The following is a 24,276-nucleotide window of genomic DNA, read 5'->3' as shown; positions in this document are numbered from 1 at the left end:
GTCCCTCTCCCCTTTTTTCACACAGCTTCTGTGCACGGCACCTTCTCAGCAAGCAGGGGTGCCTGCAGCTGCCTGAAGGGGGCGCCAATTTGCCAATTCCCCACACAGTGAAATGATAGAAAAGAGAAAACCGCTTCGCGGCGCAGAGATTTTTATTTATTTATTTTATGATCGTGCGCCCCCCACGTGACATGAAAAAGTGCCGCCCCGGGCGGCTGCCCGGTCCGCCCGTGCCTAAAACCGCCCCTGGACTCTGGTAATGAATCTTGACGGACTGTGTGCAGACAGTGGGACGGCTATGGCCAGCCGCCCAATTTTTGCCCGATTTGGGCTATTGATGCATTGACTTTCTCCAAGGTTATAATGTGTAAACTATTTCCGTCTCAGAAATCGTACATTTATCCACCATTATTATGACATTTTCGGACGTTTCGGAAACTACACTGGAGTTGAAAGTGATATTGGTGATGGGCCCTATAGTTGTCCAATTCAAATTATCTCCAGCCTACCACAGATTAAGCTTGCAATTGTTCAACAGGTGTTCATGTTTTGTACAATGAGCTGCATGACGTCACCACCCTTTCTTGAGGAAGATCCCCGCTCGAACGCAAGACAAATTAAGCCAAACAGTAATTTTGTTGTTCTTGGTGGTAGATACGCCCAAAGGTCATAAACTAGTTAACGTAGAAACAGCAGAATGTTTCGTTGTTTCAATATTCTGTCGGTCCCTGTGCAGGTATCAATTGCAAGTTCTTAATTTCGTGTAGTCCACAATTCATAATATGTAGATTTTCAAAGTGGACACTTTCTTAACTTTGTAACAAACAGTGCTGTTGGTAAAGATACCATTAGAGTAGCGAACTGCTATATTAGAGCGACGGAAATGATTGTATAATGTTTCTGCCATTCTCAATTTTACTAGATGTGCATAGAAATCTGTCTTCACCAAGATGTGAGTGAGGAGGGGAAAAAGGCAAAAACCCTGAGCTCTAAAATCGAACAAGAGTTATCTGAGCAAGCCAAGAATGAGACGAATGTGGTCAAGATCCTGATGCTTGGTAAGCTGGTGCAAGCTAACAGTACCTAAGGAGGATACCCATTGTGGGTTTGAGTAGAGTACAGTGTTATTTGATTCCAATTTCCTTTATGCAAACTATCTGCTTACTCGCTGGGTTGAGTAGGGGCTGCGGAGAGTGGAAAGAGTACCCTGGTCAAGCAAATAAAGATCATCCACAGCCAAGGCTTCTCCAAAGCAGAGCTCCTCAGCTTCAAGGTACATCAGATAGCTCACATGGGCAGCAATTGTGACCTTTTCATAGTTTTGGAAACTTGATGGAAGTTGTTGTCAGCAAGACTGGTGGGAGTGGGGGAAAATGCCTGGTCCCCAGCGTATGTCTTGGAGCAGCTCTGTAGAAATATTGACTGAATGATGAATGACGCACAGTAGCAGAAAGCAGTAGTAGGAAACCATACAGCAAGCATCCTTACCCTAATCTACCATGCTAGGGAATCCCACAACACACACACACACCCACAATGTCCTGCTGTGACAGGCTACTTTCTAGCAAGCAGACCCATTGTTTAACATTTCTGCAAAACAATATTTGTAATCTAACAAAATCCCGAAGGGGTAAGAACTCCATGACTGGTGACGTACAAATAATGGTATGAATGGAAGGACCCACCGCTGCCCTGAAGAACATGGGAAAGCTCTTTGATAAATGTGCTGTTGACTTTTACAGGAACATTCCTCCACCAATGCTTTATACAGTATAAGAGGAGTATGTTTGGACAGGGGATAGATGGACTGCTCTGGGGAGCTGTTGTTGTGTCTGGGTTGCCCTAACTCTTCATACTGGGAACTTTCCTGCATGTTTCCAATGAAGTTGTTGTGGTTGAACTTTCCCAGCAGGATATCTTCTAAAAATCTTCATACTGGTCTTTATTTGAATGCCCTTTAGCTATTGTGTTGGAGCTGGACACTCTTCCTTGGGTCCTCCCAGTGCTTTTGTATGGCAGTATGCACATAGACAAATTACTTAATCTTTTTAGCATTTTCCAGTATTTAAAATAGTTTAATTTATTGTTTTAATTTGACGATCACTACTTACATTTACTTGTCCAATGGTTTTTATATCATTGGGTATTTTAAAACGGGCTTTCCCTTGTGGCGTATGAGAACATTCCCTCCCCCCCCCCATCACCACGTACGCTCATCTGGAAACACCCTTCTTTCTCCACAGCCTGCAGTGCTTGACAACCTCCTGAAGTCCATGAAGTTTGTGTTGCAAGGCATGAGGATACTCAGGATCAACCTAGCCCATAAGAACAACAAGGTGAGGAGCAGAACAAGCAGTTCACCAGTGTTCTGTTGTTTCAGTGCAACCCCACCTTCCTCTGGTCTAGCAGACCACCTGGAACCCTGAAAGTGTACGTTTGATGCCATAAACCGTAATACCCGGTGGTCACACTAGATGTCAGCCTTTCTCCCTGACAAAAGTCACATTCTCAATAAGAGCCAGATGCGACACAAATCTAAAGTATCATTTCTTTTAACCTCTCGAATCTGTTTTTTGGCTGATGTGTCTCCCACCTCCCAGGCGCATGCCAGCTCCATCCTCTCCTGCGACCGCTGTTCAGGGGAGGACCTGGAGCTGCTTCCATTCGTGGCTCATGCGTTCTTCTCCCTGTGGGCCGACCAGGGGTTCCGAGCGACGACAGCCAGAGGCTCTGAGTTTGAGCTCAATGATTCAGCTCTCTAGTGAGTACCTTACACGGGCCCACTTAATCACGACTAGCCTGGAGCTGCCTAAGGGACAACCAGGGACAGACGTGCCACTTTCTTGTCAATACAATATGACGGTGGCAACCAGTAATGCATCGTCTACAGGAAATGATTCTTCTGACATTTAGGGTCTCAATTGCAACCACGTTTATGTATTCTGGGACACAGGGCCGAGGGGGTGTGATGATACAGACATGACTGTATTTGAAGCACGCGTGTGTGTGTGTGTGTGTGTGTGTTACTGTGTAGTGAGTAAGGAGTGTACAAGATGTTGTGTAGACACCACAGGAGGTTGAGAAGGGTATAATTGGTCAAACTACCTGCACTGGTTGTGCAAATATGGGCTGTCCATCATCTTCTCCATCAAGGAAACCCATTTTAGGTTTTTCCTGTTTGCCAGTGTGTAATCCGACTGTAAATTTGCTCCTGTGAGTAAGACTGGCAGCCTTTCTAGTGGTCTTTCATAGCTAGTTTGATGGTTTTGTCAATTTTCTTTATGCCTATCACAAAGCAGACCCTATTAATATATTGTCAGTTGTGTTCCAGTAATGGCTTGGCATCATTCATGCAGCCTTTGTGCCAGCATTCATGGGTTGATCAGCTGTGTTCTGAAGCATGAGATGAAGTGTCCTTGGGAGTGATGCAATTATGCCACGCATGTGAGGCGTGTCCGTTTTTTTTTTAATTACACTTTGTTTAAAGTGCCATCAAAACCCAAATTTGGTCTCTCTCTGCCTCATTTCAGGGACATTACTTTTGATGAATGCTGCTGTTGAGTTATCAAGTGAACTGTGAATGCATTAGCATTTTCCTCTGTTCTTCCAAATACTGTATCAGTCAGTGGTAGAGCGTATGAATGTTCTTTGATAAGCCTTCCCCATAGATCCCTGTGTTTTCATGTTGAAGGCAGGAATTTGAGATGGAAAGACAACAGGTGCTGGACGATGACGTGTAGAGGCATGAGTGGCCAGCCGACTCTCAGAGAGGGAAGGATGAGACCATGACACTGACATCATGTCTCTGCCTGGGGGGCTGCACACTAAGGGGACATTGAGGATCCCCGCTCCCTACGGGAGTCCCTCTGGCATTTTGCAGGAGGAAGAAAAGACCGGGATATATCCTGCATGTCCTCCAATCTGTCTCTCTCCCCTACATATCCTACATTATCTATCCCAATGAAGCAAAAATGCTGTGAAAAAAATATTTATTTAAAATAAGAAATAGACAACATCTTGTTTACTGCTACTCTAGTCAGTCAGTCAGTCAGGGTGCTGGTTTCTCCTGTAAAACACATTCATGGGGTAAGTCACTTTGAAAGATACCTTTGCTTTTTAGAATTCATTCACCTCAGCGATGCGTTTCCACACACCAACCCTTTCAGACAGCAGCCCAGCAGAGGACAGCGAGGGGGAGGTGTGTTTCATGGCCATCCTCCCTACTTGGCAGTCCCCTCTCTGTAAGAGGTTGCCAGGTTATATCAACCCCCTACTGGAGCTGAGGCTGCCTGAAGTCCCCGGGGGCCTCCTGTACTCCGGGGCAGCCTCAACTCAGTGTGACTGCATGGCCGAGACGCGTTGATGCATGCCTCTCTTCTGGTGCTTAAATGTGGCACTGACTGGAAGAGACGACCTTGAGGGGGTGGACGTCTGGGCTCCCCTGGGAGGTGATGGGACCAGTCTGGAATGTCACAGACACTTTCCTGGCTGTAGGAGATGCAGAGAGGGGGTGGGGGGGAAAGGGGGGGCTGGTTCAGGGAGGTGTGGCATGGGGGATAAAAGCTCGACTGAGGTCGGTGGTGGTCGTCTTGCACCCTGTCGGTATCCGTTTACTTTGCCACCCGCCCTGATGTGGATGTGTGTGTCATGCCAGCTGGTGCCTGTTGGGTTAGGAAAGTGCTAATTGCTTTTAATTATAAAAGGTCAGTTCCAATATGGCTCTTGCCGTGCGACCCATGCTACGAGGTTGCTTCATTCTGAGTTGCACCTGAGCTCCTCGTAGTACAAACATTTTACCAGATGAAGTTTTCATTTAGCTTTAGCTAAAAGTCTGCTAAAAGCAGTATTGTTCCTTTTTATAACCCTGTTGAGTAGGTCAACATTCATTTTGGATTGTGTTGACATCGAACAGTCATAATTGCTGATTGGTTCTAACGTATACCCTTTCTAAAGTCCCTGTGAAACCTCTTGAGTTCAGGAGCAACATGGAGGCGTGTTATGCGTGTTATGTTTACTAAAAACTCACTCGTCTTGTAAGAAGCCGCATACCCACTTCCTTCTGAGCAACTACATTTACATCCAGCCTGTTCTTTTCAGATTGTATGAAGGTGATTCAAATCATTGGAGTAACGTATGTAAAGTTACTTTGTTTACTTTCTGATGCTCTCTCCACATCTAGTTTCTTTGAGAATTTGAGTCGGATTCTCGCTCCCAACTACATACCCACTGAGATGGACGTACTGAAAGTGAGAGTGCGTACCTGTGGAATCATCGAGACCCAGTTTCAGGTCAATCGAATGGTTTTTAGGTAAGACTTTCTACAAATGTTCCCATCAGTTGGTCTGTTTTACAAATTTTTTATTTACAAATCTATTCCAAAAAAAAATTATATGCGTACATTTAATATTGAAAGGAGTGGAGGCTGTGCTTTCTACGAATCCCCCCCACATCTGCATCACATTACTTGAAATTATTAAATATAAATGTCTTTCGTTCGTGTTGTAGAAAACAGACGGCCATACAAAGTAGTAGAAAAAAGTAGTCGAAGGCAAAATATCTTTCAACGGCTCAAGGCAGCTTGATGGTTTATTTCGGCAAGGCAGATGTACGTTCACAAACATACAGGAAAAGACGACCACATTTCCTTGGACATCTCATTATAAACACCGATATGGGGCACAATCCCCCTCCCTGCCTGATATAATGACATAACCTTCTAGAAGGTTCTTTAACCAGTTCCTAACCACCCCACAACTGCATGTGCATCCTCTGGCTCTTAAAATGTTGATCAACTTCTCTCTTACTGGAAAAGCCCCCTCTACTTCACTTCCCATGTCCTCGCTTCATCTCAACCCCAGTTCACCCCAACATGCTTAACCCGTTCCTACATCCTCCATCTCTCTCGGTTCTGGCCGAACCTACCGCTTCGGATGCATGACTGTAGTTCCTTAAGTTCAAAGATGAACTTCAGTTGATCCCACCTGCTGCAACCTGTCTCGACCCCCTCCCTTTCCTTCCAGGGCCTATCCAATTGATTGAGTCTACCATACACTGTTGAGCAACAACAGCCTATTACACTCAGGATACAAATTCCCTTCCCATACTTAGTTTGCCAAACCAATTCCCCCACCATACTTTCTCATGTTCTGGGTAAAACCAGTTTTGAGTGGAGTTTATTAACTGCGCATGGTTTCTTAACTGCGTAGATAGAAGTCAGACATTTTAGGCCCCAAAACCTGACCTGGTGTAAGCCTCCCTGGTTTTCCTAGCTGTCCCATAATCAATTTCCCACAACATTCATAACACAACTCTTAACTGTTGTGGTTTCTCCTACAGCATATCAAATATTCATGTTGCCAAGTTTAAACTGAAGAACAATCACTGTCATTCTACATTGATTGAGAGCATGTAAAGGGTTTAGTATGAACATCAAATCATGTTTCCGTTTGATTGATGATGTATCATATTCTGTCAATAAGCACACTTGGAGAAAGTATACAATTCATATAGTAAAATGTTTGTGTGTGTGTGGTACTGTAACACCAATGGAATCCATCCCCCCAAGTGTACTGTCTCTTAAGACGCTATTCGCTGGTATTGCTATACAGGGATCTCAGGGGAGGGCTCTTAGAAGCAGGTAACGGTGATGGTGCGCTTCACTTCACGTCTCAGCCAGGGTCACCTGGGGGTTACCTACACCCACTCAAAGCCCCCACAGGACTGGAGGCAGCAAGCCTATGAAATATTGATTTCCAACTACCTTACTGACAATTCTAGAGAAGTAAAATATGACATGTTTACGACTGCTGTGCAGCCCCCGTCGTCCTCCCTACAACCTCTGTTCCCTACCTGTTCACACGCTCATCCTCCCAAAGTACTCATTCAAAACCTACTGTAGGTTTCTCTCGCTTTATGTTGAGAGACCACTGCTACCACAGAACGATGTGGTATCAAATCCTGGAGATTGTAGTATTTCCTACACTGTGATACTTAGGGGGAATATGTTAGAATCCCTCTATCATATGTACAAAGGCTAAAATTGGGTCGTGGTTATGCTGTGTTCATTTACCTCGTGGTCATCATGGCAGAGAAGGTGTGTTTGTGTGTGTATGACAGGATGTATGATTTGGGAAGCCAAACAACCCAGAGAAGGAAGTGGCTAAGCTGCTTTGACAACGTCCAGATTGTCCTGTTTGTGGTGGCGCTCAGCAGTTATGACAAAACCATGATTGAGGACCCTGCCATGGTGAGACACTTCACTCTCAGCCTTAAAGTGGACATTATATGTAGTCCTTTTTTACCTGCTTAAATTGAATAGAAATACAGTTTGGATCCAGTTAATGTAAAAAAGAAAAAAAGACTTGAGTTTCTGAGCTGATTACATCCATTTATATATTCAATAGGCCAATCGTGCTTCAGAGTATAACGTTCAGAGAGACAAATTAAATGGTCAATCTGAGCACCTCAGATTCTGAGATGTCTCATTGTTGAATATGTGTTGTTTTTTTCTTGGACATTGACACTTTTAGCATCTTCTTGTGTAGCACATCACCAGTGTAACTGTCTGAGCCTCTTCTCATCCTCGTCTCTTGTTTTCCCTGTCGTTCACCGTAGAACCGACTCCAAGAGAGCATCGGGCTGTTCACCTCCATCTGTGCCAACAGAGTTTTCTCAAGTACTTCACTGGTAGGTCTTATTTATATATGTTACAAGGGTCCTCTACTGTAACCCACCTGTTAAAAGGACTACATCCCGAGCAATCTTAACTGCCAACATCTCCCAAAAGTGAAGTTAAAGGAACACAAATCCACATAGTCCGTAGGGGACTGTAAGTCCCAGTGGTCCTCTGTAGGGACGGCTTTGTCTGGCCTTTTGACACCATGTCCTGGTGCCGTGTAGAGCCTTGTCGACCGTGGGGGTTAACAACGCAGATCTGAGTGCCTCCTGGTAATCACCTCTGCCCACCGCACTGAGCACAGCCCACCTTGATTGACTCTGACATGGTTAATTAACACCTAGGGCGTGATCGAGGTGTTCGGGAGGCAATTTCGGTCGACTAGAGTTGGCTAAGAGACGCTCTTTATTACACTGTGTAACAAGCTTGTTTAATTTCTCATTTATATTGTGCTATTCACCTGGTGGATGGATGGAGTCACTTGCAGGTTGACTTGTTTTTGTCAGAGTTATTAGATCAGAGCAGGAGCATTGGAGTAACCTTCCAGTCCTCATCTCTCACATGTACTTACTATTGCCTTCATTATGACATCCACACAACACCATTTTACACATTGAAAATATGCCCAAATACTTGCTTGTAATTACATCATTGCATCTGCAAGAGGTCCTTTTATAGTATAAATAAATTACATTATTCATAACCTTTTATTTAATTTTACCGACTGAACTGTACGTTTTAAAGTTGTCATACTTGTCATATCTTTCAGATCCTGTTCATGAACAAAATGGACCTCTTCCAAGAGAAGATTCAATACTCAGGAAGGCACTTGAGGCTATATCTTCCTAGTTATACAGGTTGGGTCACTGTAAACGCTTTTGGAATGTCAACATCTTAGCTTTGATTATCTTCTTTGTCAAGGAAGTTTTTAGAAATGGTTGACTTTAATTATTCATCAGTTTTCATAATTTAAGAGCAAATAAGTTCATTTTTATTTTAAGCTGTTCAATTTCAATCAGATGGATTTATTGATCAAATGTTCAGTGTTTGGACTTACCAGCCCTGTCAAACAGTGACCACTATTATATTACATTATGAATGTCCCTTGGACATTTTGAAGATATATCAATATTTAAATGTGTGAATCATTTATTTTAAATATATACATTTTATTTTCATTAAGTAGTATTTCTCCACTGTGTGCCCAGGGCAAACCTAGTTACTGCTATTGGGATGTGCACTGCAGTTCTTTCAGGAGTCAATCCACAGGAGGCATACAATGTATTCAATACATAAATGCATATGTACCACCCTTTATTTAGAAGTCTCTCTGCCGGTACTGTTTGTTATGGATTAGGATGGCCCCAAGGGTATGTGTTTCTGTCCATTCTTTTGTTCCTGTATGCTGCTTACTGTGACATCTGAAGTCCCTCTGTCATCTTGCTGTAAACCATAGGCTATGCTAACACCTCACTTACATACTGTATCCATAGCACCATGGTTGGTTGTGACACTGCACCAGGGGCAGAAGCACACATATTTCAGTTTTATCTGAATAGAGGGCTTTTTCAGAATCGAGTCCCTCAGGAGATAAAGATACTGGATTATCATTCTTTCCCTGGGGGCTGATAATAAGATGAAGGCCTGCCTGCTCCTTGCAGATTTTCTTAAAAAGCTGACTTGTTGACTGTTAGCAAAGTCCTGTGAACCAAATAGTGTCATTTTTTCGTAGGAGTGCCGCTGTGCCAGAAGGACACCAGTCATGCAGGCGCCATCACAAGTCGGTCTGCTTTGTCCCCACAGGAGCCGACCGTGACGTAGACGCTGCTGCACGTCACATCACTGCTCTGCTCGTGGCCTGCAACACCACACTCAACAAGAGGGTGTTCCACCACTTCACTACCGCCACTGACACCAGTAACATCAGGATGGTGTTCCAGGTAGCTATGGACACTGTTGTCAAACAGAACCTAGCTTCTGTCTCTCTGTTGTAGGCCCACATAAGGTTGTCTATTTATAAATTGTTGTTGTTTTTAATATGTATAAATATTTCTTTAATGTATTTTTATTTGTGTAAACAAAATGGGTAGACCGGCTGTTTGTGGTTCTTGTGGGTCATCATGTTCTACCTTCAGTTGACATTTTTTTTAACCCTAAATGGGCTTTGTCATAAAAGTATTTTAAACTGAATGTTTGGCTGTCAAAACTAATATAGTTTGTGCTGCAGTGGTATTTTATAAATACATTTTTATTGAATAAAACTTTTATCTTTTCTTTTGCCATTTTTATTTGTCATAAGGTAAATCATCAATGCCACAGAAAATGTAGGTGCAATGTAAGTTTAATTTAATAATTACCAACGTACTCATTTCAGGTATGTACAGTACATTCTTAGACATAACATGTAGATATTTTAAAGATAAGTGCAAGTAAACGTTTGGAAGAAAATGTTTGAACACTTAGTAAGAATGTAAAATGAAGACAGGAAAAAATATCAATCAAATCTTTTATACCATCAGTCAGTCCTTGGTGTTCATTTGTCAGAACTTGGCGCGTGGGTTCAGGCGTCCACACAGTCCGATGAGTCCAGAGACACGAGCACGTCTGCTTTACACTGGAAATAGCCGGTGCCGTCCAGGGAAAGCTCGCAGCTTTGCAGATTGGGTGTAATATCTTTAAGACAAATAGGCTGTGAAGGAAAAAGAAATAAGGTCAGCAACATAATGTAAATTTAATGATGGTAGAACTTAAATGTCACATGTCTACTGATACGCGTAACATTTTTTACGGTGTAATATTGCAAGTGTTAGGCTACGGACCATTAAAATGTCAGGGTGCATAATTTCAGTTAGGTATTATTAAAGGAAGTATTTGGTTTGTATAGTTAAGTTACTTTTACGCACGATTTAGACTACGCCTGAATAGACCGCTATCAGAAACTTGCAGTGCCGTGCCACTCAAAATCTCATCGATAGTTTATGAAAAAGTTCATGACTTACCATAGTTTTTAGGACCGAATTTTGACGACTGCTGCTGTCTGGAAGCACGCTGTTCATTGTAGAATCTCTGCTGTCATTCAACTCGGACTCAGCCCTTTTGATGTACGGTGATCGCCGGATACCAGACAGCAAGCCTGACGCCCTGCCAACGGAGTAGTAGCTTGGACCAGCAACTTGCTTGTACCACGCTTCCACTGGTTCATAAGACACCAGGATGGAGATAACAGCCATTACTAATGCAAGTTTAATGGACCTCTCCATATCTATCCAGTTGGCGATCACTTGCGCACTTGTATTTTCTCCTTCTGGTCTCCTAGGTTGCAGGATGTCTTTGTATTTTTTTTTGCCGATGTCCTGTCTTATATAGGCACCTCGTGATCATATTCACATTTCGTCAACTACACTGGAGTGGGTGATTCGTGTTTCTGCTTGATAGAATTTCAGTCAGGGTTGACCAGTTTACGCTTTGGAGAGCTGGGGAGTTGGCCAGTGTTGAGGGAGGGCAAGAAGACCGACAGCTTGCGTAAACATTGCGTAACGGTTATAATAGCCGATGAGTTAAATATCTTGCGCATCTGCATCCAACACTAGGCCTACATGCACCTTTCTCCTGTTCAGTCGTTTTTTCCTGTTAATTCGTTTTTTTTCTCAAACCATACTTTACTTTATTTTTGCAAATTTTTTGGTAGATTAATTTAATTCATGCTCATATATATTGACACCATCCCTTTGGCAAGGCCTTTGGCAGTTACATGGCATTAACATGCTGTAGGTAACTGTACTGTTCTATGCATCTCAACATGCAGGCACATAGCTCTAACTATGCAGGACTCACTGTACTGAGATTCTGGGCACAAACAAGACATCACTAAAGAATAAAGTACTGGCAGAATAGTGTGCATGCATTATACCTGCAAATTGTGTTGTCTGCACACAGTATGCATCAATTATTTTTCACTACAATAATAATAATAATAATAATAAAATAAAAATGCTTTGCTCATAATGGGTAATGCCCTGACCCCTGACCACACTATAGCAGTTATGAACGTGTGCTTAGTTGGTAGAGTGGGTGTTAATTGGGTCACAGTTTCCTCACCTCCTGCCACGCTCGGTTTCCTTGCTCTGAGATAGAAAGCTTTGAGGCTCTATGTTCAGTCTGTGGTGACAGTGACCTAAATAGGTGACAACCTTACATCAGGGGACCACAGACTGGTGTCTGTTTCTCTGGGGGTATGAAGCTTAACAGAGGTTCTCATTTTATCTACCACTTTGTGCTTGTGTGAGTTTTCTGTCCCAGCAGTGTGCTGTTGTGACTTCAGAGATGTGTATTGGACACGCACAACGCCATTGGTCGCTGGCCCTTCTCTTTTTGTCTGGTAAGAAAACTGAACTAATTAGATAAGATGAAAGCCTACAAATCTTAATGCATATGTGGTGTTTTGAGCTTGTGAATAGGTAGCATCCAATCCAGTATTCCCAAAGCTAATGACCACATTAATGAATGTTGTTCCAGGTGTTGTGTGTACCTTGCCTGGGTGGAATGTGGAGTATCAGCCTGAACCAATTTATGCCGTTAAAGGTTGTTCCGTTGTCATCCCTTGTTTATTTTCCTATCCTGTGAACCAAGTAGTGAAAAGGGTGATGTGGAGTCACAACGTTTCAGATCCCCTTAAAAAAATAATATATGATAGTAGTGTTGGGAAACACCCCACCAAATTTGTTTACCTTGGCAATAGAGTTAACAATTGTTCATTTCAAATAACCCAACTAGAACATAGAGATTCTGGGATATATAAATTCAGATTTGAGACTGACAACAACCAATGGACTGGTGTTGTTGGCTCAACACTGAAAGTGGTTGGTAAGTCTTTTAATATGCATTCTGTGAATTTCAAGTATTTCAATACATTTTGATGTGTCATATTCTAAAGACTTTCAGTCAGACTTACTGTGTTTTCTATTTTTTAGATTTAATTTCCGTCACAACATCCAGAAATGGGACAATAATAGAAGGAGATTTTGTAAACATGACCTGTAAGAACATCTATGATGGTCCGCATAGATCATCTATTGAGTGGTCTAAGAATGGAGTACCTTTCTACAATGGATCAACACTGTACATTAATAATGTATCCCTTCAAAACTCTGGAAGCTATGCTTGTATGCTGAACTATAATAGCCGTCGAACACTTTCAGAAGTCTTCCATGTCAATGTTGAATGTGAGTAGCTTACTGAAGGTTTATAAATCTTAAGCTAATGCAAATGACCATACACACAAATATTTTAAAGGTGTATAGTATAATACATTTTATTATTATTAATACCATAACCATTTTCACTTTGCTGTAAAATAATTTGACAACGTTCTAATCATTAATTATCCTAAAGTCTTAAAATGAAATACTGGAATTTATATTTGTGATGTTAATATTTAAAATAATATCTACTGACTGGGATCTTTTTCAGATGTGCCAAAAAACACGTCAGTGTCAATCAGTCCGTGTTCAGAGGTAGATAAGGGTAGTAATGTTACCCTGACCTGCAGCAGTGAAGCAAACCCACCAGTCCAGAGATATTCTTGGTTTCTAATCGATGGCAGCGTTCACCACAGACTCACATCTCACTTTGAGCTTTATTTTTGGGATGTTCAGTCTTATTCTAGTGGACAATACTACTGTGTAGTTAACAACAAACATGGGAGTCAGAATTCATCAACAGTAACTCTGGAAGTAAAAGACATTCACGGTACGTTTTGCAAACTGTCATTTCACATACAAAAAAACTCTAAACTGTACAAAGACCCTAAACTGCAAATTTTAAAATGTTTTGCAGAGGACCTCAAACTCATATGGATTATTATTATTACGTATTTGCTACTGACTGTCACACTGCTCATGATCATTGTTTATATGAAAAGGTAGGTATACTGTAAGGCATTGTCAAGTTACATCCAACACAATTACGGTTAGTCATTTGTTTTTCTTGTTTACTTTCAAGATATAATTGTTTGCAAAATATTCTTGGTTTGTCTCCTCAGAAGGAAGATATTGTCTACTACTCCTGACATAGAAGAGACTACTGAGGTGTCCAAACTACATTCACATTTAAAACACCCAGTTTTAGACTATACTGTAGTCACAAATAGAGCGCAGACCTGGTGATCTACATGCTTCGGTTATTGTCAAGATCCTTCAGGTGGAACGTTAGTCTAGGGATAAGTTACTACAAAATGTATTTAGTTGTAACTTTAATAGTAACTTACTTTTTTTTCTTAGAAAGTATAATTGACAGTGTTTTCTTACAATTATGTCACTTTTATATGAACAGTAAATAATACTAATTGATATTGTAGCTATTCAGGTAGGGATGTGAATAGAGCTATGGTATTGCAGTTTATTGGCTTTACAGTGGAAGAGGGTATACAAAAAGGGGATTGTCTAGGGGTAAATACATGTTAACATTGATATTGGTTTGATAACACAGCCCTCTGCTGACATCCAACTACCTTTGCAAAAAACCCTGCATACCCTTGTCTGCTTGTGTACGGAAGAACTTATACAATATAATAACATCTACTTGCACCAATAGTTTTGAAGCATGACTTTGAAGTGATGGGGAAAAAAATCCTCCTAAAATGTACTATCAGGGCATGCACAGAAGCTTTATGTGCTCATTCTAGCACTAGATAGTCATCAGAGTCACTAAACCAAAGCTAGGGTGATACATGAAAGCACTTGTGACAAAACCTATGTAAGTGGAAAACTGCAACTGCAGAAACTTGAAGCATTGATTTTGTATTATCTGTGTGGTTGTTATAATGAGGGCAAGGCTATTAACTGCCTGAGAAAGGAAATAAACATTGATTTGACATTTTTGGATGAGAAGGATGTACTACATTTTTGCATAGCTTTGTCGGTGCTACTGCTTTCAGACTCATTTGCCTACATTACAGAATGTGGTCTTTCCGTATGACTGTACATAGAGATATATGCACGCTGAGAGCCCTGTTGAGGAGAGCGAGGAGGACCCAAACCAAATCATCTACACAACAGTGTACATGACCACAAAACCACAAACGTGAATAACAGTCTTGCATTTTTTCACTACCAGTAATTGCTACCAATGTTGAAGGATATATGACATGATGACCCTCTTTCTAATCAACGTCCTTTGTTCATGTCCTGTCAGTCTGCTGCACAGTGAGGAACACCCTACGATATACAGCTCCGTGGAACAACTCAACTTCAGTTTAAGCCCTGCTGAGGTTCCCTTGTCTGATATTTATTAAGATGATTGCAATTATACGAAGTTACGACTTTGCTCTAAGTTTAACAATGAATAATAATAATATAATCGACTCCTGTATTGTTTGTTTTGATTCAGGATCCCTCTGAGGAGCAGTAGACCTGTGAAAGTGTAGCCATCTACGATGCTGTGTTCAGGTAACACTTTCCAACACATTATACAGGGCCTGCTCTCTGGTCCAAAACCTCCAAGTGCTGTAGACCTTTCCAACATCACAGAAATACTTGTTTGTATAGTTTGTAAGTCGCTCTGGATAAGAGTGTCTGCTAAATGACTAAATATATAAATGGAAAATGTTTTGCATATTGTTTAATACTTATGCAGTCAGTCTTCGTTTGGTGTTTTTCATTTGGTAATGTCTCAAAATGGACTTGGGTCTACTGTTTGACCAATTTTCATTGTTTCTTATCTCCAGTAGTGGTCAGTGATGACCCAGTGACAAACACCTGGAGCTGAACAACAAGCGTGGATGTGTTCAGAGAAAGTACAATTGACAAATAACAGTGTTACCATGTGTTGCTTTTTTCCAAATCTTTTGCATTATGTATTATACCAAACGTTCTAAAGATGGCTTGAGATTGTTTAATACTGGAAATAAACAAATTTGATTGTCCAGTGAGTTGTTGCAATCGACTACCTACCAACACATAGCCTAACTAAACTCCTTGAGTGTGTGATGTGACCGCCCACACATCAATCTCTCTACAATAGAAACCAAACCATTACACAGTAAACTTTTCATCCAGTTCCAACACCAGAACTCCTTCCTGCCCAGAACCCTGTAGCACTTCCCAGAACTGCTGATTATGCCGATGGCCCAGCTACTGTGCCTTTCCCCTGGAGCGCTAGCCTCAGTAGTGCTGCCCTCTAGTGAAGGTTTGGGAGCATAGCATCCTGATGGTCATGTCTGACAATTCCCTTTGAGTCTGCAGGCCATCATCAGGGCCCATCATCAGGGCTCTCATATCTCACGCATTTCAGCCATTTCTCATGCAACACCTTGTGTTTCTCACGCATAGTAACCATTTCTCACAAGGAAAAGTAAGGGATAACTTGTCCCGCTATATACATTTAATGGACGAGGCGCAGGCTGAGATGATAATTGTCTCGAGTTATACAGAGTTAAATGCCAATCAGAACATATCACCAGCAGTGATGTTTTCAGGTATGGGAATCACGCCAAACTTTTAATAAAGCACATGACCATATACAATTGCTTCTACAATTTGCTCACTAGTTTCTAGATCTCACAAAGTCGTACTTTTCAAACAAGTGGAATGTAACGCTATAACTTTCAGCATGCACGCATCGATGGCATGGTCTGGGTGACGGGTCGTTTACGCCCACTTTTGTAAAGCGAAAACTAAGAACGAAACTTATGTTATAGCTACTTGAAACTTACGACTGCGGCCCAGCCCAAGAGTAGTTAGCCAGGTATCTTCAAAGTTCAACAAAGACACTGAAGAGGTGTCATGCCATGGTTTCGAGGATTTCCGTAAACTGCAGTGAGTATGTCTGCGCAATGTTATGTTTAATATAAAGCATGTGCAATATTATGTGACGGAGAACAGATAGCGAGCCTGCTAACTTAATACCACTAGACGTAGGCTGGTGATTACCTTACCACTTGGAAGGGAAACACAACAGCTCGCTTAATAAAAACTAACGTAGCTAGGCTAGTTCATCTGCTGCGCCGAATTTGACAGTGACCTGGGCGGATTATAGGGAGCTAGAGCTCTCCAGTCAGAAAGCGATGATAGGGTACTGATAGTCAGCGTACCTTAAGTTCGTGAAATACATATTGCATTGCTAGATATTCTTTAGTAAACTGGAAGTCGAAAGACAAACGGAATTCAAGACAGGCAGGTGGTTGAAGTTAGCAGTGTGTGTATAGCTAGGCAGGAACGTAGCCACTGTTCTTGACATTTGGTGATGTTAGCCCATTATTTAGCTTTGTGGAGCTAAATGTAGGCCTTCTGGTTCGTTGTGATATGTCATGATTTCACAAAGTGTATTCCATTCAACTATGTACAATATTTAGTAATGTCAAGTGCGCACATCATCTTTTAACGACGCATGGGCCAGTGTCTGGAGGAGCAGTCGACATTTCAAGCGCGTGACACGTTTAGAAATTTACATTACTATCGAGCAGAACAAACAGAGATTTTCATGCTAGTGTATAATACATGTATACAACTCCTCTTCTACAACCTCAGCTCAGGGATATTGTTTTAAGGAAATTATTTTCGTGCTTTGGTTGATTCCCGGATCTTCTTTTTGTTGAAGCTGGGAATGCGATTGGATAAACGATTGAGTATTCCTTTGCCATTGGACAGACAAACGGTGGGAGGGCCGGGCATAGAAGGAAGAAGCTTGAGTTTACTTTTGAGAGGATTGATTCTGTTGTTGTATATTGTATTCTTGCTTTGTCTACATTTCAGCAATTTATGGTTCACTCATGATTTGCTTACCCTGAGGAAATGTTATGACTGTCTCTGAGAACTACCTCTACCAAAAGAGGGTTTGGCTAACAGTGGACTTTTCCCCAAATACACTGAATCAAAAGTGAAAGGGAATGTTTCAGGGAAATGCTCAGTTGCTTGTGTAAAAATGCAGATACATCGACTGCTGAAACATCACGATGAAGTGCTCCAGTTGTGACCATATTGCATCCGAAAAGACAGCCAAGTTCTGCAGTGAGTGTGGCTTGAAGCTATCTGCACAACCTTCAATCCAGGCACCTGGTCAGTTTTGCTTTTTTGTCTCAAAATGACCATATTTGAATAGTGTGTTTGATGAATGTGATTGGAGTATGTCAACTTATTGTTACTTGTGTTACCGTTGAAGAGGTCTGTCCATAAACCACAGATCAGTTAACAATAATTAAAGATAATGATTACTTAATTACTTTTATACTGTTTGGAATGCTCTGAATATAATAAACAATGTTTGATCTATACCCTGCTATATTAAGCTTATGAGCACACAACCCTTGGTTATGTCCAGGAGATAAATATGCCTATTATCTATTAATATCTACTAATATCTATTAATTATGTTTCTTGTATCATTGATAAACTGTCATTATGCTGTTTTCTTATGCCTGCATAGCCATAAGTTAGTTCATCGTAAGGTGCGACAAGAAAAGGCATGCGACACTAGTGTCGGTCAGAGGTCACAATATTAACAAATCCCATGCAACTTTGAATGAGGAAAATAGAAGGAACATCAAGGCCATTTCTAGGAGCCCTATCTAAAGACCTAAACAAACGCTATCTAGCTTGCAGTGTCCTATTTCTGTGCTTACGAAGGCTATGCTAATCGTCTCGTATCCTCCCATATTGTGATACTGTTTAACTCCCTTGATTTCCTGTATTCTTTGTCCATTCTTCTGAGATACTCAACTTGAGTCACCTGCATCTTACATATGTAATAAATACTTAGATGTTGTCTTAAGCGTACATGCGATTTGAAGTAGTGTAGGGGGTTAAATATTGGCCAAACAACCAAAACGAATTCCCCTATGGTTTAAAGGAAGATGGGAAACTGAACAGTGTATTAGCATGAACCAAATAATGCCAATACAAATAGAATTAAGGTTATTTGACGCATTTAATAAAATTGCAAATGAATGAAATCAATCACAAGGCAAACATGTTACAAAATGAAAGCTTTAAATCTTACCTACTCTACCATGATCATTGTAAATCAGAGAGAGAGAAAGAGGTGAGCAAGGAGTAGGACAGTAGGACAATCCAGAACTGAGAAGGTCTCAGGAGATGAAGAATCCACAGAACAATGCATTACAATTCCCTTTATACACAAGGACAACCAATCAGACCTAATCTTGAATGGGGTGTGAGACCCATTAAGTTCAGACCGTCCAGAAACTCCAGATTTTAGCATATGAGAGGTGGGGGCAGGTTTGACACCCAGCCTTACAGTAGCATTGATTTGTGCTCCCCATTCCAGATAAAGATGCTGCCCTTGTCCCAGATACTGGCCTTGTTCCAAATGCTTCAGAACAATCTTTGAATGAAGGGGCTCAGAAGACAGGCTCGCAGAATGACTCTTCATCCCTGGACAATCAAGATAACAGATCCTCCAAAAGGCCTAATGAAGAGATCAACTCCAACCCTAAGAAAAAGGTGGATATCAGCCATGCCATCATAATTATCGTTTCATTGGTTTAGATAGTACAGTTAAGCGGTATTCTAACAGTGTTTCCCCTAGGTTTACAACTTTGTCTCTACATGTTTCCATGTAGAGACAGAAATGACATGCCGTTGTGTAAATAAGATAAAAAACATAAGACCATTTAGTTTGTTTACTAAAAGAGCAAGCTATAGACTTCTTTTATAGGAAAGCTAACCTTAAATGACTTATTTTGTGGTCTGGCGCTATATATATATAAAAAAAAAGGGGGGGGGGGGGCAGGGGCACCCCCCTAATATAATGGTAGGGGAAACACTGTATTTCAGACGTGTTACAAACGTAATCTGTAATACAACTATGTCGACTCTCACAAGAGGGAATGAATATCAGTTGTTTTTTTTGTGTCTGACAGCGGAAAAAAAAGAAAACAAAAAAGAAGAAAGATGGGAAAGAAGACCCTTCGTCGTTGTCATCAGATCAGATGACCTCTGACCCTTCCGACATCTCCCTAGCGACGAAGAGTGAGGAAGCAACAGAGTCGTCTGATAGTGACAGCTCGGTCAGTGTCATGGGCGAGACTCCAGACCCACTCCGTGTCACTCCTGACCCCCTGGCTCATAAGCAAGCTAGTCCAATGGGAGCACCCGATACCACCAGACCATCAGAGAGTCCACCTGACAATCACAGCCTTCAAGGTAGTACCCCTTCAGAGGGCAGTGCAGAGAGCACGTCTGCTACAGAGCCAGGGGTCCAGCATAAAGGAGAGGGCGATGCACCTTCATCACTTGTAAAGGACACATCCGAATCAACTCCAACAGGCACTACTACCTCTCTTCCAGAGTCTGAGGGCAAGTCCTCCACTAACACTCCACAGTCAGGCTCAGTCGAAGTCAGTAAGATCTCCGACGAGACGGGTCCAAAGCCGCCGACCAGTAGCACAAAGAACAAGAAAGATGCTGCCAACTCCAAGAAAACGAATGCGGACCAAACTGCCAAATTAGGCCAGAATGCCAACCAGAGTAAGCAGGGCAAACAGAAAGGGAAAGCAGATGCAAAAGAGCAGCAACAGAAGCAAAGCCCTGCCGCCCAAGAGCAGATGGTTTTTGGGACACAAAAACCACAGGTAATTATGTGACCCGGCTTTTGGAGAATAAAATTGCTTACCGTTACAATTACAATTGGGTTAAGAGAGATGTAGTTATTATTTAGGGTGTTTATTGGGGTGATTTACAGTGGGCTGTGACATTTATGCATTAGACGGAGAGCAAAGGCTCCAGTGTTGACCCAGATCGGAAGGTGGAAGAGATGGAGGTCCAGCAGTCTGGCCAAGGGAAAGGAGACACCTCCTCAGCAACACAGAGTCCAGACACCAAGACGAACCAGACAGACAAGTCAAGCAAAGAGTCTGACAGCAAGACTCAGGATCCTCCACCACCTAAAAGGTATCCTCATCATTTGCCAACTAATTTGGTTTGTTCTTGTTTTGGATAACTATATACCAGTGGCAATTTTCTTTATACAGCATATATCTGATTGTCCTTTGCTTTATCCCATTTCAGGATAACATCAGCGAAGAAGCAGATACCTGCCTGTGACAGACTCACAATTTATTTCCATGCAGTTCTATCAAAGGATTTCAAGTTTAACTCAGATGAGGACCGCATATTCATCAGGGCTGGAGAGCGCATTGGGAAATGGGATGATAATACAGCTGAGCTCACTGTGACTAGGTAGGTGATGCTTGGTGTCTTTACAGTGTTCAAAATAGATTAGGTCAGTCATACATTTAATATACATTTTCAATACACCACAATGTGATATATGTTGTTATAAATTGTATTTAATGTACAAATTGATATGCAATATAAATTTTTGTTGTTGGTTTACTTGTATACAGGGACCTTGGAGTGCATGGATTCTTAGTGGAAGGCACCCATGTCACAACCAAAGAGAAAGCAGGATCTGTGTCTATACCATACAAGTATGTCATCTACAAGAGCAAAAAAAATAAATACGAGTTTGAGTATATCTACAAACCGGATTCTTCAAACGTGACCACCAATAGGTGTCTTTTTGTCAAGTCCCATCTGCTCAATGCAGAAGGTGGGTGCAATTCTATACCACAGCTTAAGAAAACCAAATAATTATTTGTTACATGCCCTAGGTGTATTTCTGTTAATTTAACATCTTGTGAATATCAGTGTTAGAATGTATTTTATGTTAAACTGGTGTGTTTTGATTTCAGGGGACTGGCATCAGTATGATGACATCATCTGCGTAGAGCCATCCACGGGTGTGCTAAAACGCATCAAAGCTTTATGGTCTGATCAAAGGAAAAGTGTCATAGAGGGCAGGGAAATCGCAGGGAACATAATGCTAGAGACGATATTTGATCTTCTTAGGAGTTGGAGTGACATCAATCTCAGGAGTTTCATCAAACAACTGAATCAGTTTTATGAGATCTATGGAAACCCCTATGTGTATGAAGATACACACAGGAAATGGCACTCATTGGACTACAGTGAAAACGACGTAAGTGTGATTTGAATGTCAGTTCTACCGACCGCTTTGAAAGATAAGCACCATTGAACCAGTTTTTAAAAAGGTACTGTTTCCTCTTTCACAGGTCAAAAAGCTGCTGAAACAGTTCATGTTGAAGAGTGTGATTCCTCAACTGCAGACAGAAGGGGACCTTAAGAGTGACTACGTTAAGGATCCTCTGAGAGCGGCATTGATAATGCTTTATGTGTGGAAAAAGTATACCCTCAAAATGGACAGCGGAGAACTCTCTCGTCTCTGCACAGCCCTCTGTCTGCCTAAATTGCCAAAAGAGGAATTCTTACAGTACTGGACAGACTTTGCACAATCTGTCTCAGAACTCAAAACGTGGGTAGTATTTGTTACTAGAATTTAAAATGTTTTGACTGAGAGTATTCTACATACTGACATAGGCTGACCCAAATGGTATCAGTAACTTAATTCTGGACCAAGAAGAAAGCAGTAAACCAATATTGGCTGTTTGTTGTCTTATTTGGAAGGCTATTAGTGTGTGATCCTCTGATTTCTATATTTCTCCAAAACAGTGTGACAGAGACATTGTTGATTCTTATCAACCATGTGAAAGATTTAGGAATGCCCCGGTGGGTTCTGCCCATCCCCCTTCTCCACCTCCTGAAGGGCACCTCCAAACCCTTCCAGCCAGTCTCTCTCACCACAAGCCCCAGATATGAGCATTCTTGGGCAGGCCTGCAGGGCATCAAAATGACCAACTTGACACTAAACAGTCAAGAAAGGAAGTAAGTCTGTCCAATATTATACACTAAAAGATAACCTGGTCCCATTATCTTATGTGGTATCATTATTATGATTTATTTGTCCTCTGTTGTAGAGCAGTGTTAAATCTCATGAAAAACTATAGCCACATGGCTGAGGTGGACAGACTGGTGGTTCGGTCCTGGATGTTTCTGATGACCATAGATGAACTGATACCATGTAGCATCGCCATCAAAACTGACCTCTTGGACATGCTTAACATTTTCATCCTAAAGGCCCCTGTGGACATATCCTACAGCAATAATGAGGTATGTTGTCCATTTGATGAAATTGTTCTAAAGCTTTTAACATTATACAACTGTTATCATTCATTCCGTGTTCTTCCTTGGCTTGCAGAAAGTTTCCGAGGCACTTTCACATGTTCAAAGTAATCTCATTGAGCATAGATACAGGTCAGTGAAATTAACTATAAAATAATGTAAAAAAAAAAAAAAAAACGTATCATGTATGTATGTATTCTGTCAGTTTTATTACAATGAAAATATTCACTTTTGATGTATTTGCAGTTGTCACAATCAGAGTTATGGGAGAGACTGTCTGGCAACTGCAGTAAAACTGCTTGACAAGATCTGCAAAGGGGTTCGGTCCACATACACACAGAACTTCTCAGATGTCCCTGTTGCTTTCATGAATCTTGTAGTTTTAGTCTCAGACTTTGCCCAGTCTTCTGAGACAAAGGTATGTGAATATTAAGTTGGCCAATATTTGCATGGAAATATGGCCAAGTAGACAGTGTGACAATGTTACTGTGTAGATAAGTGGGGAGTCAGGTGTCTGAGCGGTTAGGGAATCGGGCTAGTAATCAGAATGTTGCGTGCAAAATGACGTTGTGTCCTTGGGCAAGGCACTTCACCCTACTTGCCTCGTGGGAATGTCCTTGTACTTACTGTTAGTCGCTCTGGATAAGAGCGTCTGCTAAAACTGACTGAACGTAAAAAAGATAAGATTTTGTTGTGTTGTGTTTGTTATGCTGTTATGTTAGTAAGAAGGGATTAATATAATTTATTTCTGAAAAACTTCATGCAGTTTTATTGCTTTACTACTATGTAATTTGAAACGAAAACATTATTGTCTTTTCAGAAATGTTTTTATATTTGAATAACTACTGTGCTAAATGAAAAGCTTACTCTGTTATAGGTGACTCAAGAAGAAGAGCAGGATCATACACAAGCTAAACGTCTTGAGCTGCTGGATGAGACGATGGGAATCATGAGAGCCTGGATCAACCAAACCTTTAGAGAGAAGCTGCTGAAAAGGGGTCTGGCATCCATGTACCTCAGTGTACAAGTCTCCTCAACAGAGATTGAGGTGAGATGAAGATGTATATTGCAAGAAAACTGTTGTTAAATGAACACAGAATCAACTACAGTAACCATCATCTTAATCACCACAGCATCACAGGCATGGGCACTGCACTAGTGTAGTCAATTCTTACTTGACCTAGTTGACTCAGGACCCATAATTTAACCAAAAATGTGCGTGGGGATATTCTTCTTCAATAAGTGTGAGGATGTTGATGTGACAATATGTTACATGGTTATAATACAAATTTAACCTGCCAATTGATAATACACATATTCTTTCTCCAGGACAATACGGTTTCATAGAGTCACAATAGTAAAAAGTTTCAATACAATGAAGAAATGCCATATCTGTGCATTTTTTGTCTTTTTTCTTTCATCATAGATGTGGAACAACATCCTCTCTCTAAACTTCAAGAATGAGGATTTCACAAATGAATGGAGACAAACCTTCACAAAGGATTTAGAGGGTAAACTTCAGCAGGTATGAATTTGGTTTACAAA

The 24,276-nt window shown here is 41.3% G+C and overlaps 3 protein-coding genes and 2 long non-coding RNA genes across 6 annotated transcripts in view; 4 read left to right on the top strand and 1 right to left on the bottom strand.

The window, feature by feature from the left end:
- The first annotated feature begins 658 nt into the window (after nt 1-658).
- Nucleotides 659-9,948, top strand: LOC136940593 (guanine nucleotide-binding protein G(o) subunit alpha-like). The gene is made up of 10 exons (XM_067232782.1): nt 659-736; nt 923-1,058; nt 1,182-1,273; nt 2,244-2,336; nt 2,601-2,761; nt 5,180-5,308; nt 7,117-7,246; nt 7,615-7,686; nt 8,445-8,532; nt 9,479-9,948. Exons 1-10 carry the CDS (start codon nt 698-700, stop codon nt 9,667-9,669), a joined length of 1,131 nt encoding a protein of 376 aa, XP_067088883.1. The 5' UTR covers nt 659-697; the 3' UTR covers nt 9,670-9,948.
- A 50-nt stretch (nt 9,949-9,998) lies between these two features.
- LOC136940592 (neuropeptide B-like) lies at nt 9,999-10,984 on the bottom strand. The gene is made up of 2 exons (XM_067232781.1): nt 10,675-10,984; nt 9,999-10,364 (listed from the first exon to the last, which is right to left on the bottom strand). The coding sequence occupies exons 1-2, from the start codon at nt 10,933-10,935 to the stop codon at nt 10,236-10,238; spliced, it is 390 nt and encodes a 129-aa protein (XP_067088882.1). The 5' UTR covers nt 10,936-10,984; the 3' UTR covers nt 9,999-10,235.
- Nucleotides 10,985-11,947: 963 nt separating this feature from the next.
- LOC136941089 (uncharacterized) lies at nt 11,948-13,282 on the top strand. The gene is made up of 4 exons (XR_010876441.1): nt 11,948-12,053; nt 12,191-12,538; nt 12,646-12,897; nt 13,145-13,282. It is a non-coding gene; the product is annotated as an uncharacterized lncRNA (long non-coding RNA).
- Nucleotides 13,283-13,310: 28 nt separating this feature from the next.
- Nucleotides 13,311-14,936, top strand: LOC136941088 (uncharacterized). Its single transcript, XR_010876440.1, has 4 exons — nt 13,311-13,595; nt 13,716-13,761; nt 14,661-14,755; nt 14,867-14,936. It is a non-coding gene; the product is annotated as an uncharacterized lncRNA (long non-coding RNA).
- Nucleotides 14,937-16,366: 1,430 nt separating this feature from the next.
- Nucleotides 16,367-24,276, top strand: part of LOC136940295 (E3 ubiquitin-protein ligase rnf213-alpha-like) — a 28,799-nt gene continuing 20,889 nt past the window's right edge. The window contains exons 1-15 of one of the 2 annotated variants that reach the window (XM_067232350.1): nt 16,367-16,488; nt 17,600-17,727; nt 18,956-19,131; nt 19,551-20,261; nt 20,396-20,580; nt 20,698-20,868; nt 21,036-21,241; nt 21,384-21,670; nt 21,765-22,024; nt 22,222-22,434; nt 22,527-22,719; nt 22,808-22,863; nt 22,978-23,149; nt 23,609-23,779; nt 24,158-24,256. In XM_067232350.1, the coding sequence (XP_067088451.1) occupies nt 17,625-17,727; nt 18,956-19,131; nt 19,551-20,261; nt 20,396-20,580; nt 20,698-20,868; nt 21,036-21,241; nt 21,384-21,670; nt 21,765-22,024; nt 22,222-22,434; nt 22,527-22,719; nt 22,808-22,863; nt 22,978-23,149; nt 23,609-23,779; nt 24,158-24,256 (3,003 nt within the window). In that variant the 5' untranslated portion in view covers nt 16,367-16,488; nt 17,600-17,624. Of the gene's footprint in view, nt 16,489-17,599; nt 17,728-18,955; nt 19,132-19,550; nt 20,262-20,395; nt 20,581-20,697; nt 20,869-21,035; nt 21,242-21,383; nt 21,671-21,764; nt 22,025-22,221; nt 22,435-22,526; nt 22,720-22,807; nt 22,864-22,977; nt 23,150-23,608; nt 23,780-24,157; nt 24,257-24,276 lie in introns of those variants that run through there. The other variant, XM_067232349.1, reaches the window with a different exon arrangement.

The sequence above is a fragment of the Osmerus mordax genome, chromosome 3 (genome assembly GCF_038355195.1).
Source record: "Osmerus mordax isolate fOsmMor3 chromosome 3, fOsmMor3.pri, whole genome shotgun sequence".
Classification (NCBI taxonomy): domain Eukaryota; kingdom Metazoa; phylum Chordata; class Actinopteri; order Osmeriformes; family Osmeridae; genus Osmerus; species Osmerus mordax.
This window is presented reverse-complemented; position numbering and strand designations above follow the sequence as displayed.